The sequence below is a fragment of the Microtus pennsylvanicus genome, chromosome 10 (assembly GCF_037038515.1).
Source record: "Microtus pennsylvanicus isolate mMicPen1 chromosome 10, mMicPen1.hap1, whole genome shotgun sequence".
In the NCBI taxonomy this organism is placed as follows: Eukaryota; Metazoa; Chordata; class Mammalia; order Rodentia; family Cricetidae; genus Microtus; species Microtus pennsylvanicus.
Window position 1 is genome coordinate 66,736,248 of NC_134588.1, and position 20,810 is coordinate 66,757,057.

Below are 20,810 nucleotides of genomic sequence, written 5' to 3' on the forward strand. Positions count from 1 at the left end.
TTTGGACTCCGTGTTGAGCCAGGATTGTTTAGAAGTGTTGCCGGGGGCGGGAGGACATGCCTCTGATAAATTAAAATGAGGACTGAGATTAACCACGTCTGTTCTCTTTGAAAATCTGTGCTGCTGAATCTTTACAACCATCCCTAGGCTGCCCCTGGAAGAGAAGAAAGGAAGCTTGCTCTCCCTTGCTGTCGGGAAGAACACCCGACAGATCATGTGAGGCTTCTGTCAATCCTGGGAAAGTCATTCATGGAAAATGCTGGAGCTGAAAATGTTCTTTGTAACTAAGACCCTAAGCATGTGTTCGAGCCTCAAAGCTTTATGGGAAAACAAATCATCCACAGCAAGGTCATTCTCCACCTGGCCACCCCCAGGAGTCTGTGAATTTTGATAGACCCTCTGCCTGTCTTCGTGCTATGACAGAGGAGTCACTCAGGGGTGTGTATCTTCTCCAGTCAACTTGTTTCCAACCAGATGCAGGGCAACTATAGGAGGTGTGGCCTTGCTGGTGTGGGTGTGGTCTTGTTGGAGAAAGTGTGTCACTGACTTTGAGGTTTCATATGCTCAAGATACTTCCCAGTGTCTCAGACCACTTCCTGTTGCCTGCAAGATGTAGGACTCCCAGCTATTCCTACAGCACTGCGCTTGCCTGCACATCACCATATACCTCCAGGATGATAATAGCTTGAATATCTCAACTTTAAGTGAACCACCCCAATTAAACATTTATCCTCAAAGGAGTTGCCTTCGTCATGGTGTCTCTTCACAGCAATGGAAATCCTAACTAAGATAGACCATATCCCCAAAGCAAAAAGCGGACTTTTTTTTTCTATGTCATTTTGTGGACCTGGTATTCACCTGGCCTTATTGTAGCATTGTGCCCTTTTGGGGCTGCCTTGACTTGATCATGATTTGCCCTTGCTGTTCAGGAGAACATTTGCATCAGAGCACAGGTTACTGAATTTACATGTGAGTTAAAGTGGAAAGACCTTGCTTCTCATTCGTCGGGTTTGCAGAAAACCACCATTCACGCTCCACACATGACAAACACAGAAAAGCTAACATGGTAAAATTAAAGCTGAGAGTGCAGAACAGCCCTGAGGAAGGGCCCAGAGCACAGCAGGTGATTCCATGAGATCTCCCCAGACTTTCCCCCAACACTAGAAAGTGCCAAGTATTACATTCAAATCTAATCTGTGACCTTATTTCACCATGTGAAGACATTCGCATTCCTTCTTGGTTTCTCTCTCCAAAGTCTGCTTATGGGCAGATGGGTCAGGTATAAAGTGTGTGTTTGCTGTATAAGGAAGACAACTTGAATTTGGATCCCCAGAACCCACCCCAAAACTTGGCACAGAATCTGTAACTTAGCACCGGGGTCCCGAGACAGACAGATCCTTGGAGCTTATTGGTCAGCGGGTCTAACTGAATCCACAAACTCCAGGTTTACTGAGAGACCCACCTGTCCCAACAAACAAGGTGGAAAATAATCAAGGACGACATCTCATGTTGACCTTTAGCTTAGTTACACGTATGAATCACATCTGCATGCACGTGCGTGAAGCCCATCATGAATACTCATATGTAAACTGCACACATAAACATATGTAACAAAATATCAATCTGCTTAGAACATTCTACTGTTCAGACCACTGCCCAGCTCAAGGTCCCGAAGCTTCCCTGGTTTGCAGGGTAAATGCCAACCCCACCACGCACTGCACTAAGGATCAGGTACCTGTAAACCTTTGCTTTTCCTCCCTTCCTCTCTCATGTCAACAACAGAGGACCTCAGATTTGCTTTATATTTCCTGGGCCCAAAGAGTTGAAAGTATCTTTCCTCCTTTCAAAACACACCCGACAGCTGTCATTTAACCTTTGGGCCTTATCAATCACTTACAGGTTGAATCCAGATAGTGCCTGTCGGGCTGGAGAGATGATTTAGAAGTTAAGAGTACTAACTGCTCTTTCAGAAGACCCAGGTTCTATTCCCAGCACTTAAATAGCAGCTCACAACCACCTGTAACTACAGTTCCAGAAGGTTAGACTCCCTCTTCTGGCCTCCTCAGGTACCAGGCATGTGTGCAGTGAACATACATACATGCAGGGAAAAAAACCATACATATAAAATAACATAAAAATAAAAAGTAAACACATGGTATAACTTCTTCATAAAATCCAGCAAAAGTTATTAAATGGTGGCTAGAGGTTTGAACCTTCTCAGGATCCAACAAAGTACCAAGTATGACATTAAAAAAAAAAAAACACATTAACTCAACAAAACACAACTGAAACAAGTCCTCAACTGGGTTCTAAAAACATGTCATCTCCATTTTAAATGTTGTCTTCATAAAATATCTTTATGATCCCAAACCATTAGAGACATGGTTTCTATTCACAAGGATTTCTGTGAAAACAACCTAATTCCTGGGAAATGATCTATTAACCGTTTTATACAGCTAGTTTAAAAAACTCAATTTGAAAAACAACACATTCCAAGTTTTTACAACAAAAAAGTTAGATAGACATGAAATGTGAAGTGCATTTTAATATATCTGTTATGGAGTGGTGGCTTCGAGAGGCTGCAGTGATCAGGCCACTCTTAGTGTGACTCTGGAACCAAAGGCCCAGAGGACAGAGTCCCAGATGTAGGTAGGAAGTTCCAGTCCACCCTTTGCAGTCCATTAACACCAGGAAAAGCTCACTGGGCCACACTGTGGTCCCTTACAGAACAGGGACTCACAATACATGTCCTACCTATACAAAGGGTTGTTTTGGGGAATGAAATCTGAGCAATATGCTGTAAATGTAGCCACCCCATAAACAATTGTGGACTCATGCATTGACTGTTGACCATCTGTTCTGTGCAGGGACTGCCAGACACCGCCTGGCTACAGTAAATGAATGATTTCGGCAAAATCAAATAAAGACAGGAAACAACTGAGATGTGATGGACCCAATGTTCTGATAATTATAATAGCACACAGAGTGATGCATACAGGCTGGAGTTACACTCCTCGGGCTATGACCCAGCTCTGCTGTCTGCTAAATGTGCACTAAATGCGAAGCAAGTTTATCAACTACTTCATCCCCTCACCTCTGTAAGATTAGAATGATTAAGAACTACACTGTATAGTTATTAAATTGCATAAGGCTTTCAAATATGCAAAATAAAGACTACACAGAACAAACACCCTGAAGTCTTCACTATTCTTTTTTGTTCTTTGTAATAACTAAGTCTCATCTTCTACCTGTAAGAGTCACAGTGGGGGCATCAGACAGAGGTCTGATCTCCAAACTATACAAAGAACTCAAGAATTTGGTCATCAAAAGAACAAATAATCCAATAAAAATAAATGGAGTACAGATATAAACAGAGAACTCTCAACAGAGCAATCTAAAATGGTTGAAAGACACTTAAGGAAATGTTCAACATCCTTAGTCATCAGAGAAATGGAAATTAAAACCACTCTGAGATTCCATCTTACACCTGTAAGAATGGCCAAGATCAAAAACACTGATGACAACTTATGCTGGAGAGGATATGGAGTAAGGGGAACACTCCTGCATTGCTGGTGAAAGTGCAAGCTGGTATAGTCCCTTTGGATAACAGTATGGCAAATTCTCAGAAAATTAGGAAACAACCTTCATCAAGACCCAGCAATACCACTTTTGGGTATATATCCAAAGGTTGCTCAACCGTGCCACAAGGACATATGCTCAGCTATGTTCATAGCAGCATTGTTTGACATAGCCAGAACCTGGAAACAACCTAAATGCCCCTTGGCCAAAGAACGGATAAGGAAAATGAGGTACATTTACACAATGGAGTACTACACAGCAGAAAAAAAATGACATCTTGAAATTTGCAGGCAAATGGATAGAGCTAGAAAACATCATATTGAGAGAGGTAGCTAAGACCCAGAGAGACAATTATCATATGTTCTCATTCAGAAGTGGTTTTTAAACATAAAACAAAGAAAGCCAGCCTACAAACCACAATCCCGGAGAACCTAGACAACAATGAGGACCCTAAGAGAGACATACATGGATCTAATCTACATGGGAAGTAGAAAAAGACAAGATCTCCTGAGTAAATTGGGAGCATGGGGACCATGTGAGAGGGTTGAAGGGGAGGAGAGGCAGGGATGAGAGCAGAGAAAAATGTATAGCTCAATAAAATCAATTAAAAAAAGGAATAAAAGTGATAAAGGGTCAGATTTGGCACACACACAAAAGAGAGTCACAGTGGGGGAACTTCCAAACGGGACTGAAAAGGGCCTTGAGGCTCAAATACACATGGATGGTTCAGGGATGGCCAAAGCCAAATGGACATACAGGAAAACTGTAGAAACTGAGGATGGAAGGGAAGGATGCCAGGCAGGTAAGTTCAGGTTTTATCCTGGATATGCAATAGGAAGCTGCAGAAGAACGGTGGGCAGGACTGAATTTGTGTTCTAAAGAAAGTTCCTTTGGTAGCTGGGTGAGGTGTGAGCAAGAAAGAAGGCCGAAGGGCTGTTAAAAGGTGCGACGGTTAAAGCTAATTGTCACCTGGACCATCTAGAATCACTTAGGAGGCAAGTCTTTCAGGCACAGAAGCAGGGGACTATTTAGCTTAGACTGGCCTTCAAATGCCTGTGAGTGATTACATTGCTTAGGTTAATTTAGGGGCTAAGACCTACCCTGAAGGAGCACGGCACTGTTCCCTGGACTTGGATCTTGGACTGCACAAAGGGAGAAACCTATCTGAACACCAGCATTCACCTTTCTCCAGTCCTCTCCTTGGATGCAGCGTGACCAACTGCCTCAAGGTCCTGACACCGTGACTTCACTGCCATGATGGTCCACACCCTAAAACTGTGAGCCGGAATAGATCCTTTCTCTTCTAAGTTGTTTTTTATCTGATTATTCCATTACCGCAAAAAGAAGAGTGACCAAGAGAAATGGTTCATACAAGGAGGTGTGCGAGCAAACCTGAGGGTCCAGAGTAGGTCCATGAGCTACGGCATGAAAAGAGGATGAGAAGGAAATGGGCATCTTAATAAGGTGTATCCACAGGATCTGTGCAGGACAGGGTGCTGAGGATGAGTGACAGCAGAGATGTGAAGCTGGGTGGCACGTGTCTGCTGAGGACAATTCGGACACGTGGCACTCATCAAGCCTTAAATGCAGATGCAAAGGATGTGGGTGAGAAAATAGTTACTGGGGAGTGGTTTGTGGATATCTAGGAGCAATGCCCAGGCAGGTGGTGTTCTTGAAAGTGTGGCTTGGAGACCTGTGCCTTCAGTGAGCTGCTGTTACTGGCTGTGGTCAAGATGAAGTATTTATGCCCAAACTGCATATTTTTAAATATATTTCAAATAAACATGTTCAAATTGGCTGGAGAGCCTCTTGTAGCAAGGCCTTTCAGCAAGAGAAAAGCCATGGGACAATTTGAATTCTAATTCAAGTCCCTTGTCTCTCTATAAATCATGAGAAGCCTCGTCACTGGCTTCCAACAATCTGCAGTCACACCTTGAGCAGCGTCGGTGCAAGCATCTGGGAAAAGGTCTTTATTGGAGACAGGGATATGAGCACGGGAAATGCTGCTGTGTGGATGGCTAAAGCCATTGTTGGTGCTGATGCTGCCCAATATGAGACATAGATTGGTAAAAGGCTGCATTAATTAGGAATGCTTTAACCAAGCATTGTCAACCATGTACCCTCAGGAATGGGGGTCATGGTAGTGGCAAAGGTGACTCCTCAGAATGTGAGTAAGAATCTGTTCTGTCACTCCGCCCTAGCTTTTGGATTTCTGGGGCAATCTTCCATGGTCCTTGCTTGAAGAAGCATCACCCTAGACTCTGCCTTCTTCCGAGAGTATCTTCCCAATGTGCATCTCTCTGGGTCCACATAATCCCCTTTTATAAGGACATCAGCTGTAATGAATTAGGGGAGACATCTTCAAGTAGTATATTACTTTCATTAAGGTCTCATTATGAGGACCTAAATTAGTGCTTTCCCATAGGAATTTTTGGGTGACATATCACCCATAACAAGCACCCAGAACTGAGACCTGGAGAGAAAACTAATATTTAAATTATGGCTGATGAAATGTCTGTGGATAAAAGTGTTTGTCATACAAACATGATACCATGAATTCAATCCCATCGTGGAAGGAGAGAACCAGCTCCTGAATAGTAGCTTCTAGCTTCCCCACATGTGCCACGGCAACATGTGCCAACACACACACACACACACACACACACACACACACACACACACACACTAATAAAGTGAGCTCACCATGTCTTGCCTGACACAAGCTTTGCTATATGGATATACTTCAATCTCTTAGGCAGATCGGTAGGCTAAAGGAGGTGAGGAGGGCTGCCTACAATGCCTCTGAGTGATTTGCTTACAGGATCAAGTGAGTTTTCTTTATTTATAGAAGTGGCTCAAAACAATGTATAACATTGTCTGATGATGCCTAACAAACAAAAATTGAATATGGAGGAGCCCCCAAGCAATGTTTTCCACACAGTATGTTATGACACGCTGTCTTATAGACAACAGTTGCTGTGCTTGTCAGAAAGATCGCCAAAGTGGATGCTCATGCTACATTTCGACTCATTTGCTTAAACGACGCCATGCCTACCATCCACACCAAAAGGCTGCTTTTCCACATGGGCAACAGAAGGCGTGATTATTTTCAAGGGTTTTCACGGTTTTCCCTTTGCCTTCTGAGGTGGCACAGTCGGTGGCCTGAAGCACTTTGTCCTGTTGTCAAAACCCCATTGTCTCTTTGGAAGTGTTCCAACCCTTGGGGTTGGGGGTTTGCAACTTAGCATGTACTCCTGGAACACCTTTGAGAAGTATTCCCTTTCCATGAGCTGCTGGAAGATGGCTCTATGGTATTACCAGCAACAATATAAAAATCCAGGGCTATTACAGATGCCTAAGACCCTAGTGAGTTAGCATGGTGGGAGATGGAGACAGGCAAGTCCCAAGAACTCACTAGTTGAAACAGTGAGCTTCAGCTTTAGGGAGAGACACTATCTGATGGCCATAAGGCAGAAATGATGACTTCTATAGCCTCTGAATATGCGTGTCTGGGTTCACGCGTGCATATGCCTCCCGCAAAACACACACACACACACACACTCACACACACACACACACACACGCAAACTTTTTACTCCCTGTTCTAGTTTTCGTTCCATTGCTATGATGAAGCAGTCTGAGCAAAAGCAGACTTGGGAAGGAAAGGCTCACAGCCCATCATCTAGGGAAGACAAGGCAGGAACCTGGAGGCAGACACTGAAATAGAGACCATAGAGGAGTGCTGTTTACTGGTTTGCTCACTAGCTGATGCTCAGCTACTGTTCTTATGCAGCCCAGAGCCACTTGCCTAGGGATGGCACCACCCACTGTGGGCCAGGCCATCCTGCATCAATTGGCAGTCAAGACGATACAAATTGACATACACCTAGGCCAGTTGTGGTCTAGGCAATTGAAGTTCTCTGATGTGGGATTTCCCTCTGTATGTTATGATTACCATTCATGAATAAAGAAACTGCCTTGGACCTATAGCAGAGCTGAACTTAGGTAGGCAGGGGAGATGGAACTGAATGCTGGGAGAAAGAAGGGAGGAGTCAGAGAGATGCCATGTAGCCCCGCTGGAGACAGACACTGGAATGTTAGCCAGTAAGCCACAGCCACGTGGTGATACACAGATTAATAGAAATGGGTTAAATTAATGTGTAAGAGCTAGCCAATAAGAAGCTAGAGTTGATGGTCTGAGCAGTGATTTAATTAATACAGTTTCTGTGTGATTATTTTGATTCTGGGCAGCCGGAAAGAACAGGCGGCCCTCTCCTTACAACAGTTCTCTCTTCCCATGTGACTCTAGTCAACTAACCAGCATATTACCATCTCACAATTTCAGAATAATAGTTTGCAAACTGAAACATCTGTAAACTTTATCATCGAAATAACTTTTCAAACCTTTCTCACACTCGTTAAAATGAAAGCGATGAAATAACGAGGAACATTTTCCCTTTTAACCAGAAAGAGTATCCAAAAAGGTCATATCCATAAATAATTTAATTTCTTTATAGATATTTCATACCTACAATATTCTTATTTCTATACTAATGTACAAGAGTCCTATAGTTATTACTTATTCATACTCCAATCTAATCTGGAAGAGACAACTTGCAACAGAAGAACAGAGAAAATAATGCCTATGTCTCCTAAATGAAGAAAAAAGTAATGTACTTACCAATGTTAAATACACAGTACTTACAGATCTCAGAATGTTAGCAAGCCTTCAACTGTCACTATGGTGTTGTTGACTGCCTTTTCCCTTTTCTCAGAAATGTCAAGTTAGATACATCCCATCAGAGAACAGACGCCCAGTACAGACACGCTAACTATAGCACTTATAAGTTTTCTGTGGCCATTTAAAAACAGATCTTGCTGATTCAAGTTCAACTGGGATTCAGCAGTTTTAAGAAATCCATAATTATTACATGGTTTTATCCACGAAGGATATGGAAATTTGTCAGCTCTCGGTATAAACAAGGCAAGTGTGGCGGTAACAGATAGCATGTTTTCTATGGCATAAACTATTTTGAAGTTGTTTGGTAATTGATTAACCCTTTCCTTTTTTTGGTACCTATCAACATTATTTATTTATTCAAAAGTCTTCTGACAAAAGTGAATTAATGAGGTTTCTTTTTTTTCTTTTTCTTTTTATTAAAAATTTCCATCTCTTCCTCTCCTCCCATTCCCTCCTCCCTTCCCCCTCCCTCTCCAGTCCAAAGAGCAGTCAGGGTTCCCTGCCCTGTGGGAAGTCCAAGATCCTCCTCCCTCCATCCAAGTCTAGGAAGGTGAGCATCCAAACAGATTAGGCTCCCACAAAAGCCAGTACATGCAATAGAATCAAAACCCAGTGCCATTGTCCTTGGCTTCTCAGTCAGCCCTCATTTTCAGCCACATTCAGAGAGTCTAGTTTGATCACATGCTCCATCAGTTCCAGTCCAGCTGGCCTTGGTGAGCTCCTATTAGATCAGCCCTTAAACAGGATATGAAAAACTCCCTTAAAGAAATGGATGAGAAGAATAACAAAAAGTTTGAAGAAATTAATAAATTCCTAAAAGATACCCTAGGAAACCAAGGAAAAACAATCAAACAGATAATGGAAACAGTTCAAGACTTGATTAACCCTTTCATAAAAATAAAGAAATTGTTTATCTCTAATAGGCTAGAATTCAAAGTCTTCAGCCTCTTCCCTTTGAAAATTTGGTATGAAATAGAATGTTGGTGTGGAAGTTCAACATTTTCTAAGGACCTACTATGTGTCTGGCATTGTTTGATTGGTAAAGAATTAAAGAAAAACAACAGGTGTCTGTCTGTGGGAGAGAGGGGCACATGGTTTAAATACTGTGTACCCGAGCTAGAATGGATTCAGATCACAGAGTTGTGTGGGAGTTAGCCCAATGGAAAGGCTTGGGAAGGTTTCTTAAGAGAGATAATGCTTTAATTAAAGGACAAATAGGAGCAAATCAGAGAAGAAAGGGGAGTGGGATGTTCTATAAGGAGAAGCAGCTCCAGTAAGGTTACAGCAATAAGACACAGTGTAGGGATCCTGGGGGAACAAGAATTCGTAAATGCCATTATGATTGCTCCCGTGAACACTTCCTCAACATGGACCCCATGGAAAGGGTTTATTAAGGATTTGCTATATTCTTCTCTTGCAGTTCTTGATAATGTCTCTCCATATTGCAGAAGAAGGGGGTGGAGAATGGACCTGCTAGGGTCTGACTGAGAAACATCTTCCTCAGGCTCATGTGTCTGAGGTGTAGTTACACAGATGGTGGTGGGTTATTTAGGAAGATGAGAGATTATAGTCTTATAGTTTGCAGTCCTGCCCTAGTTATAGCTCAAGTCTTGATTCCTGACTGGCCAAGACGTAAACAAAGAGTCTCATGCTCCTATTGCCATAGGACTCCACTGTGCCTATCCTGCCCTGCTGGGCAGCACGCAAACTTTAAGTCTATCCTCTCTGTCATTCCTCAGTCAAGTGGTCACAGTACCATGAAAATTAACTTAGGTTCCATAGTCACAAGCTCACAAAATTTAGTTTAATTTAGGTCACGTAGGTCACTGCCTGAGTAGACATTTAAACCATGGAATGAAAGTGTATGGAGGTGAAGGCCTTCACTACTGTGTCTGCCATACATTGTTTACTCCTGTAAGTTTTCCCTGCCTAGAGAGATGAACACATATATGCACTTAGTATTAGTCAAATGTGCTACGAATTTACTCTCTACACAAACACAATGCACTTTCTAAGGACATTAGTGAGGGCAACCATTCGATACTACAACGGTAAGCCAACATGCATAAAGAGCTATCTGTATCAAGACCAAAGTATCAAGACTCGAAGAAACAAAGCGCCCCACTGCATGACAGAAAGCATAAGGTCAGGGCAGAAAGGAGGCACAGAGAGTAAGGGACTCTGGGAGTCCAACCACAAGCCACTTGAGAGGTCCAAGACTCTGTTAAGCACGTAGAAAACCTTTCCATTAATGTGTGCTCGCCATTAGTCATTTAGCAAATCACAAGTTCAAAGGGGGGGGGGGGTTAGGCTGAATAAATGGATCCAATGGATCCTTTTCCTTTGAATAAAATTAGTGTTGATGTGCCTCAGCAAAAAGGAAGATGGGGATATATCGCATGCTAGGTTCATCTAGTTTGTAGAAGATGCTGTAATGATGCCCACCTGCTTTTCTGGATTTTCTTAGGCTACTGATGATAGAAACTGGAACTATATCCCTTACTATGGCAGGAATACATCACATACATTAATTCTCTCAAGACTTACAGATAAAAATGCAATGTGTGTGTGCACGCACGTGCAGGCATGTACACACACCCATACACACACATGTTCATGCCTGTGTATGGGCACATGTATATGTATACACATTTATATGTATACACTTTGCCAATGCAAGAACTAATACTTATTTTACACTAATCAAATGCTCAGTGCTGTTCTAAGAGCTCCATTATATTATCTAACTTAATTTTCATAACCACCCCAAAATGACAGGACAACTACTACCCTCTATTTTGCTGGTGCATACACTGAACCTCTGAGAGAATAAACAAGTAGCAGATCACAGAGTCTATCACTGGCTGCTGCAGGTAGGAAATAACCCCAAGCCTCAGAGTCTAAACTCTTAACCACTGTCCTTACTGTCCATTGAGATGACCAGACTAACCGTCAACTGTCTCCCTCCTTTATTATCTGATAAGAACAGAGAAGCAGTTCTATTGGGATGACCAATAAAATTTAATAAGGTAGCGCTGACCACCAAGTCCCTAATTCTGCAGAAATGATGACTTGGATCCTATCAACAAAACAAGAACAGTTGCCAGAATCAGGGAACACGGCGTTCCAAGTGCCAGACTTTTTCCCCGGAATGCTGCCCAGGGACTAGGGTTAGACCATCAGTTTCTGTTAAGCAACATAAAGAAGAAATGGGTTTGGCAAGACCCACAACACTGCTATACTACCCTCTAGACATTTATGGCTTTCTTTCCGCAACAAATATAACTAATTTAAAAGTGGTGCACATTCTATTATTTTAGGGATGGCAGGGGAATGTTCTTTGTATTGCTTTTTATACGTCTACAAAAATTTTATCCTAATGCTGCCTTAACCTAAACCATAAGAGGAGCTAGAAATTCAAAATTTTAATGATAAAATGTTTAGAAGTTATAAGAGTTGAGAACTATTTACACACATGAGAAATGCTTCATGGACAAAGTGTGGATTGACTCCAGTTTACAAGCTGCGGCTTCAAATCTTCCATGTTGTCTGTCTTCTGCCCTCATCTGAAAACCTGCATCGTTGGATGAATTGAATTCATCTCTAACCACCCTGGACTATTTGGAAAGTGCCTTATTTCATAACATGAAAACATGCCAACTCCAAGCTCATTGGATTTTGCATCTTGCTAATGAGCAACTGCATTTTCCGGAACAATCAACTTTTATACCGAAAGGAACATGAGCAATTATCTAAAGGTGCCCTGCCCCTTCCTGCAAACGACAGATGTGCTTACTCTAGAAATACAAGACTTGCACCCCTATGGCCTGTTTGTGCTAGTATTTGACTTCAGACACGGGTTTCAATATGTACACCCCCCCATCATCTAGATTTTTAAAATTTGCGCAGACAAAATCATCTGAATTCCCAGATCTAGCCATGCCTTTAATTACTCTGAAGCAGGCCGTTTAACTAATGGCCTGATAAATCCAATTTCTGCTGTATGGTTTGATTTGGTTAGGTTCCTTGAGTTAGGTTTCTGTAATTTGGAAAAGTCTACTGCTGTTAGTCAAACAGTGATTCTTTTCCATATTCTTGCTACCTCAAGACTTTTGTCTGACTAGTAAACTCTAGTCTTTTTTAACTAGAGATTTCTAGCACCCATTCTAGAAAAACTATAAGAATTCTATAAGCTATAAACCTAGTGAACCACTTCCATGAAGATTCCCCCAGTATAACAGCAATCTGTATGTATCCGTACATACCACCCCTCCCCTCCTCTAGCACTTATAACCGACATCTTCTAGTAAACTCTAGCCTTCTCTCAGCTTGAGTCCTATGTCCGCTATCTTTCCAACTAAACCGCAAAATCCTCCGATTCAAGAACCAGATGGCACATGCGTCCTTTGGTTCTACCACCCAGTCTGGCTGACTGCTTGCTGCAGTGAGCACCTGCTTCCTAGTCTAGAGCTTAGTTTGAGGGTAGATCTCTCTGCACCATCCCTATGTCAGCTTCGTAGATACTTAGCCCCAAGTCAAATACTGCCATAGTCAATGTGATAAGCTGTGGATGTGCATTCATTTGCTTTTCCAGAGGAAAAGATCTTGGAGCCATTTGACTTTCATTACCTTACAGGATACAATTATTCAGGACTGAAAAATTCAGTGTCCTTTGTTCTTATGTCCAGTTGTAGGGAAGCAGAAGGCTATTCCAGGTGTGCAATGAGGCAAGAACACCTTATTATTTTTCTACAGTCTGCATCTTCAGAAGGTAGCCTATGCTAGGACTGCATATAACAAGTAGTTCCTTCCCACTGCACAAAATAGACTGGGGAACAGGGGAGAAGGGAAGATTTAAATAACTTAATTACTCTCCTTATAAGGATATATTCTGTTGGAAGGAACTTAGCAACAACCACTTAGTTGTCTTGAAAAATTAATTTATATCTAAAATGCAAAAAAATATTTTGCATTGGCAGAGCAAAGATGAAAACTTTTGAATAGTAGAGCAATCTGGGCACTTCAGGCTCCAAATGGAGGAATGACTAAGATGGTCAGGAGCATACAGAGTTAGCCAGTACTGGATCTTGAATTTTATGAAAATCACAGCTCTTGACACACGCATGAATAAAGGGAAATAAGTAAATAATAGAGATAGACTCTCTCTAGCAAACAGTGGTAGCCATAATTCCATGGAAAAATAGAAGCTGAATCATATAGAGAATAGTAGTTTGAATTTGAGACACATTTTATGAAAGCATAAAGTTCTCTTAAATAAAATAGTTCTGCTAAAGTAGACACAATTTTGGACTGCCCCTTTCTACCCACCGTCATGTGGACACACGTGTCACATATGGGGGGCACACACATATACTTTTGCACACAAAAGAACTATGTATACTTTTGCACATTACATCAGACGATCCGTAATCCAGACAGCATGAATAATGGATAGCCAATTAAAAGTCATCCCTCTGATCTAAATATTGCACATCCCTGTTGACAGTGCCTGATTCCACATCCTCTTAGCAGCATCTATATGTGGCTGGTTCACACGAGGTAGCCACCCATCACCATTCCTACGTAACTCAAAAACAGATGAAATAGCTCTGCCATGCCAGCTCTAGGTATTTGCTTTACCATTCTGAGAAAGAATGGAACAAAAAGCAAAACAAACAACAACAACAAAAAAACTGTTGCCATTTTTGAGTTACTGAATTGGTATTGTTAGTCTCTCAGAGGTTAAGTTTTTGTTTGGGTCATACCTGATCTGTACCACCATGTCAGATTTATACTCAGTAATGAAGACAAATGATAAAATACAGTTTTCAAACGGTCTGTTTATAGACTTTTCTTTACAGTGGAGAGATTGGCCGAAAGCCCAAGCACTCTTTTCTGTCTTTCCAGTAATTGAGATTATCAGTATTATCCACACAGCGTCTCCTACCTCTGCCTTTTCTCACTTGTTCTCCTGAGCTAAGTTCCTTTTCCTTGCAGTTTGAACAATGTTAAAAGAAAATCTAATACCACAGTGGTGTCTAGAGTTACCAGCTACCGGACCCTTCTTTTTACAGACCTTTCTTTTTACTCCATGTTCCTTATGCCCAAGTTGACTATATGATGGGTGCTCAGAGGAATAGGAGTGGACCACTTTCTTGGGGCAAATAGAAATACCCCTTTGCAAAGATGCACACATGACATGCTATCAGGGTGCTGGTGCCTGTATGTTTACTCTAGACTATTTCTGGCCAATGCCTTCTATTGAGGATAGGATTTGGAACCAAATCATCCCTTTGCCTTTTCTTTTATCCACCTACATGGTGCTTTAGGCAAACTATTAAAACTTTTCTGAATTTCAGCGTGATGTTGGTAATTTTATCAGGGTTTTTAAAAGAATTAAAAATGATCTCGGTGGCTGAGGATACAAGGGCAAGCATTCCACTTGTCTTGCATATCTATGACTCTGGGTTTGAGTCCCAGCACCATCAAACCAAAAGCAAATAGGATTTCAGAGCAGAAAATGAATTCAGACAAATACTACAGACTTTACTAGTAACATTCCGCTTTGGTTCTTTGTAACATGTATCATACTTCTGAGTCATTAACAAAGTAGGAGATGTGCTTGGTGCATGTAAGAACTGTTTCCTTTTCAGTTAACTTAAAACTGGTCTAAGAAGAAAGTGGCAAGTTTGGAAAATGGTCTAAGTAGTATCTTGCACCTTGCAGATACCTGAAGTTGGCAACAGGCATGATTCAGACTCCAGGGCTTCAGAAGATACATTGTACTCTGCAATACACTCCTCTGTTTCAAAGTTCCTTATCACACGCAGTTCTCTCTCTTTCTGCCTTCTCTATCTTTCTGTCCCTTTCTCTGCATCATTTTTCTTCTGTTTTTTTTCCTAGCTAACCTGTTTCCAGTCCATTCAAGGCTCACCTTCAGGTCACAAGCAGTAGATAGTGATCCACTGATATTAACTTATTGTCTTTACATTTTACTATAATGAATATGCAAACCTTTACACTGTTTCCAGAGTTTCAAAACTTTGAATCTGGAGAGGAAGAATGCCATTTCCACAATGTATTAGACAATAAAAGACAGAGTAACAGGGAAAGTTACTTCCTTTTTAATAAGAATATATATGTGAGTGTGTATATTTATGCATACATACATACATAATCTTCCCACCGTAGCCACTAGGCCTGGGGCTATTTTGCTCGGATGTATATTTAGCAATAGTTTTTGCAGTACCTAAAAGCAATCTGGCAGAAGGCCAGTATTATCAGTCTGTCCTAGAGTTTCCGTGATGTGCAAAGGTCATGTGTAAGAACAGACTTGCCCCTCAGATAACAGCTTTGGGAGGAGTGAGGTGAAACACGCAGTCAGAACGCGGAGAAATGGTCCCAAGGCCTTTTTCATTTGGTAGAACTGGCTTTTTTATGGGATTCTCTTTTTTCTTTCTCTCAGCGCTTGACCTAAGCATCTATTTAAAGGACACAGCTACAAAGCCTTTGACTGATAATGGAAGGTCTTTTTTCATTTTCTTGAAAGTCAAACAGTTTGCATGGGTGAAAGGCTAGGACATCTTTGGCTAATTCAGTCCCTGAGATTTTGAAGGTAGAATTTCCCATACTATAAAGGCAATTAACACAATTTCAACTTGAAATTTAGATTAGCTGGCTATGTAGAGCGACATTCAACCTTAAAAACGGTATAGAAATTTTACTTCTCTGAGGATATTTTTGCTCTAATATAGTTGGAAAGCAAGAGGCTTCTGGGAGGGGGCATTGTGGAGTTGGGGGTAGAAAGCCTTGTGCCTGCCTGCCTGCCTACCTGCCATCTCACCCAGAAAATGAGTCTTTTTGACTTAATAAAACTGGCATCCAAGCTTGTAGTAGCTAAAATAGACAGTGTTGGGTGGCGTGTGTACACATACAAGCAAAGCAAACAGAGCGATCTGTGCCACCCCGAGATAAGGATGCAAGGTAAATATGAAAAGATCCAGCACCTTCCTAGAGCCAACATATAATTTAGACTTAAATGGCAGCAACGTAGAAATCCCTATTTTAAGAAACTAGTCTCATAACCTTGATAGGGTTACAGTTGGAGTCTCCCATAGGCCCCAGGCTCAACTGACCTCGTGCAAGCTTGAGTGATCCAGTCATTCCCAGAGACTAAGCAGAGTGCTGACTCTTTCACTAACTCACTGCCGCTGGGCTCCTGACCTCCTTCCTAGCTGATCCTCACCACCGACCCTCACCACAGCCCATGGTGACTGCTTCCCTGTCCCTCCTTTCTCTGTTTGGGAATAGTAATCCCCTGTCCCCTTTAAAAGCAGCTCAAAGCCGACTTGGCCTTGCCCCTGCCTCAGACACAAAAAGCTTTTGATTATAATTGAGAAGCTAAACCATTTACAGCTGCACTTTATCAAGACAGTAACAGCAGGGCTTAGGGAAACTCGGCGATCCAGAAGGTGGCGGCGAAGTCACCTTGGGAGGAGACGAGGGTCAAAGGGAGTGTTGTGGAGGTGCGGACCCCAGCACAAGGACCCAGCAGGTGCACCCCTACTCTGGGATCCGTGAGGAAGGGGAAACGTGAGTTGGAGAGGTGCCCAGCAAAAAGGAAAGCACTGCCTGGTGGACCCTCAGGCTATCTTAGGTGGCGATCAGCTGACCAGGCTGCGAGGGGGCGCCCTTGGCTGAGTCACGGGAAGCCTCGCCTCCAGACCTGCCCCCCCGCCCCCTCCCGCTTGCCCCTGCGGCTGCTCACTGCCCTGAGAGTCCCGCGCAGCTGGCGCTCCCTACCCGCGCCCCGACCTGCCTGGTGCTTGCGCCCGCCTAGCGCACGCCCCGGAGGGCGGGCCAGAGTGAGCGCAGCCGCCGCCGCGGGGAGAGCGCACGGAGTCCCGCAAGCGAGCAAGGCCTCTGTGGGCGCTGCCCGCTGCAAGTCACTCCCCGCGCCACCCAGGTCACAAAGCGGGACTTTCCCGCCTCGCTCCCCCGCAGGGAGGCCCTCGTGTGCGCCACGGTGCAGTAGGCCCCTGACTCATCCCAGGGAGCTTGGCGCTGGCTGAGCCGGATTGCGGCGAGCCAAGCTGGGCCGCGGCGACACGAGCCCCTAGTCCCAGGGCGCGGTCTCAACCTTCCGCGGCTCCTCCTCACCAGCTGCGCCGCTGGTCCCCATTGTTCACCCCGCCCGCCCGGCGACGTCCGGCCGCCGCTCCCCGGCCTCGCGGCGCACTTACCTTCTGCTGCCGCCGAGCCATGTCGGTGGGCTGCTTAGCGTTGAAGGGGTAGGCGATGCAGCGCATCACGAACACGTACAGCTGCAGCCTCTTCTTCCTCTCCTCCTCCTCCTTCTGCAGCCGCTCCAACTCTTCCTTCTCCTTCTCGCTCACCACCGACGGGCTGGGGCTGGAGGGCCGGCCAGCGCCGGCTCGGCTGCTGGGCTGCAGCCCCCCGGCCCCGCCGCCGCTGCTCGCGCCGCTACCCCCACCGCCGCCGGCGCCCACCCCGGCCCCGGCGCCGCCGCCCCCCATTCCGGCGCTGCCCGCCGAGCCCTCGCTAGTGCGGCTGGGAGACAGGCGCGCTCCGGACGCGGCCGAGCCCAGCACCTCCTTGCCGCTCTCTTCTTCCAGGATCTCATCGGATTCCTCTTCACTGGACGAAGGGTCCAGCATGGTGGCGCCTGGGGTGGAGGTGTCCCTGGAGTCCCCGGCTTGGGGTGCAAAAGCTGGGGGGCGCTGGAGGCAGCCGAGTCCCGGTGGGCGCTTTTTCCTAGGTCAGGGAGAGCTAGCGCTGCTGCTCAGCCTCGGCCGCCGCGACCGCTTCCTCCGCCCGGCGAGCGCGAGCTGGGCGCAGACCCACGAGCGCGAGGGGAGGAGGAGAAGGGAGAGGCGCGTGTGTGCACCCGAGGTGGGCAAGGGCGAGAATCAATTGCGAGCCCCGAGCCCGCAGCCGGATGCCATCTGCAGTCGCTGAAGGAGGCGCCTCCAGAAAAGATGCCGAGTGTTGCAAGCTGTCGATGCAGCCAAGAGCCGGAGAGGCATCTTGCCGATTGGGGAGCGAGCGGCGCTTACGTGTTTATTGGCTTAACTCTCCAGTGTCCGCGGCGGAGAGGGCGGCTGCAAAGGCCTGTAGGGGGGAAAGCGCGGAGCGCCCCCAAAGCCTCAGAACTTCACTACTTTTGACCCTCATGCTCCCCAGCTCTCTTTGCCCCCTCTCCTATGTAGACCACCTCTCCTTGCCCAGACCTCTCTTCCCCTCCCGGGGCTAAAAAGTTGTTTTTTTTTCTTGGTGGGGAAGGGAAAAATAAAGAAACCAATGGTAACTTCTGACCATCTCTGAGCGCAGACTTGCTGCAGGCCTTGAGAGTTCACACTAAGAGGAATTCGGCAAGATGGTACCTTCAAGGAAAGGTCCACCTTCCAGTTCAGACTTCACACCTGCGGTGTGGGTACGGGACTGTAGGAGAGGGCAGGAGGAAGGGCACCTGTGTAAATCTCTATTCCAGCAAGTATGGATACATGTGTCCTCTGTAAAATACAAAGGTATCAAATTCGAGTGAATTGATGTATGAATCTTGAAGATCAACTATTTAAGTGAAAATCAAGCACACACACACACACACCTCCTGAAGCCAGTGAAGTTGTCTTCAGTCCCTAGAACTTCAGCACTTTCTGCTGAGCCTCATCTAGCCCTTCTCCCATGAAGGATCTGAGGGAAGAAATACAAGTCCCACACACCAAATAAGACATCCCCAAACTGGGCAGCATCAAAATCTAACACAGCGACTTCGTTACATTGTCTTCGCTCCGGGTTGTGGAGCTGTAATTATTAATACAAAGAACAGATGGTGTCTTCCTTCCGACTCCATCTTTCCTTAGACCCACAGAGACTCACGGGGGAGCTGGCCAGGGTGCTGAATCCAATCAGTGCCCTTCAATGGCCTTGAAAAACACACTAAAGTCTAAACTTTAGACTATCAATGACCTCCACGTCAGCTTGTATATTCACACATTTTCTAATTCCCTTATATAGAGTTTGTAAATGTGTAGCGATGACTTTAAATTTTATACCTCAACTGTTGTTCTGCGATTTCCAATCTACTGTGAGTTTTACTATATATAAGCTTTCTGGCAAACCTGATTAAATACGTGAATGAACTGAAAACAAAATGTAGCTGTATCTCACTCCAAAAATTCTTCACTTTTAGTTAGTTGATATACAAACTACCAGTATTTGGCTTTACCTCACCTCAAGGATACAAATTCCTCATATTCTTTACCCATTTAAAACTTAAAAATTGAATAGTGTGGGAACTGCTACGATTTACCAGTACTCTTAATCCCTTCTGATGAAATAAAATGTTTTCAGATAATGGTTTACTGGTGTTTCTGGAACGGAAAAATATTAGTGGATCGACAAGCTTTAGTCAGCATTTTTGTTATGGAACCATTGTAAGTGCTTATGGAGATGGAATATTTAGAAGATGCTCTCAGGAGCACATTCTCCTTTGGGAGATATAGCGTAAACATGTGGAGAAGTGTGGCATCGTTTATCTCCAACAAAACACCAACAAACCCAGGTTTGCAAATTGTAAAATATTCTTGTGAATAAAGCCATATTCTCAAACAAGAGAGTGAAGCTTTCAAGAGGGCACATGAGTGGGGAGACATTGCAGGTAGGAATGATGGTTTAGGAGATTTAATGACAGGATACAGGAAGCAAAATGCAGAGTTTTGTAGAGCTCCCCTATGAATGAAGAGGAAAGAGAGATCTGAATCATAATCCACTTGGCCATGTAGAGAGATGGGGTTAGCATACAAAGAGGTTGCTAGGGGTTTGGAAGTGAATTGGGGAAGTTGTGCTGAAAGGCAGACAGATAATATGTATTGGCCAAATATGTCTTAGCTATACAAGTTTAGGAATTAACGTATCAGGCAGTGAAGACAGAGTGGTGTAAATTCTGTCTACATATCCATGTGAAGTTTATAAAATGATATAATAAGGTTTTACTTAGTTTTATATTTTTGGCAAATTCTTCTGGGGTTGTGTTTTAATGTCCTTAATGAAGAAACTGAGTAACTACCTTTTATTAAAGATATGCATGTACAATTCATATATTATATGAAACATTGCTTTGATCAACCTGACAATATTTTCAAATAAATCCCCAAGAATATCAGAAGCTTAAGATATCTAATGGGAGCTCACCAAGGCCAGCTGGACTGGGACTGAACGAGCATGTGATCAAACCAGACTCCCTGAATGTGACTGACAATGAGGATTGACTGAGAAGCAAATGAAAATGGCACTGGGATTTGATTCTACTGCACGTACTGGCTTTTTGGGATCCTAGTCAGTTTAGATGCACACCTTCCTAGGCCTGGATGGAGGGGGGAGGGTTTTGGACCTCCCACAGGGCAGGGAACCCTGCTCTCTCTTAGAACTGGAGGGGAAGGGGAAGAGAGAGGGGGGAGAGGGAGGGATA

The 20,810-nt window shown here is 44.1% G+C and overlaps 1 protein-coding gene across 13 annotated transcripts in view; it reads right to left on the reverse strand.

Annotated features, from left to right (window-relative positions):
- Positions 1–18,139, reverse strand: part of Cadps (calcium dependent secretion activator) — a 444,098-nt gene extending 425,959 nt beyond the window's left edge. For all 13 annotated transcript variants that reach the window (XM_075988597.1, XM_075988589.1, XM_075988596.1 and 10 more), the window contains exon 1: positions 17,563–18,139. In XM_075988597.1, coding sequence (XP_075844712.1) covers positions 17,563–17,997 — 435 coding nt within the window. In that variant the 5' untranslated portion in view covers positions 17,998–18,139. The remainder of the gene's footprint in view (positions 1–17,562) is intronic.
- Positions 18,140–20,810: the final 2,671 nt, after the last annotated feature.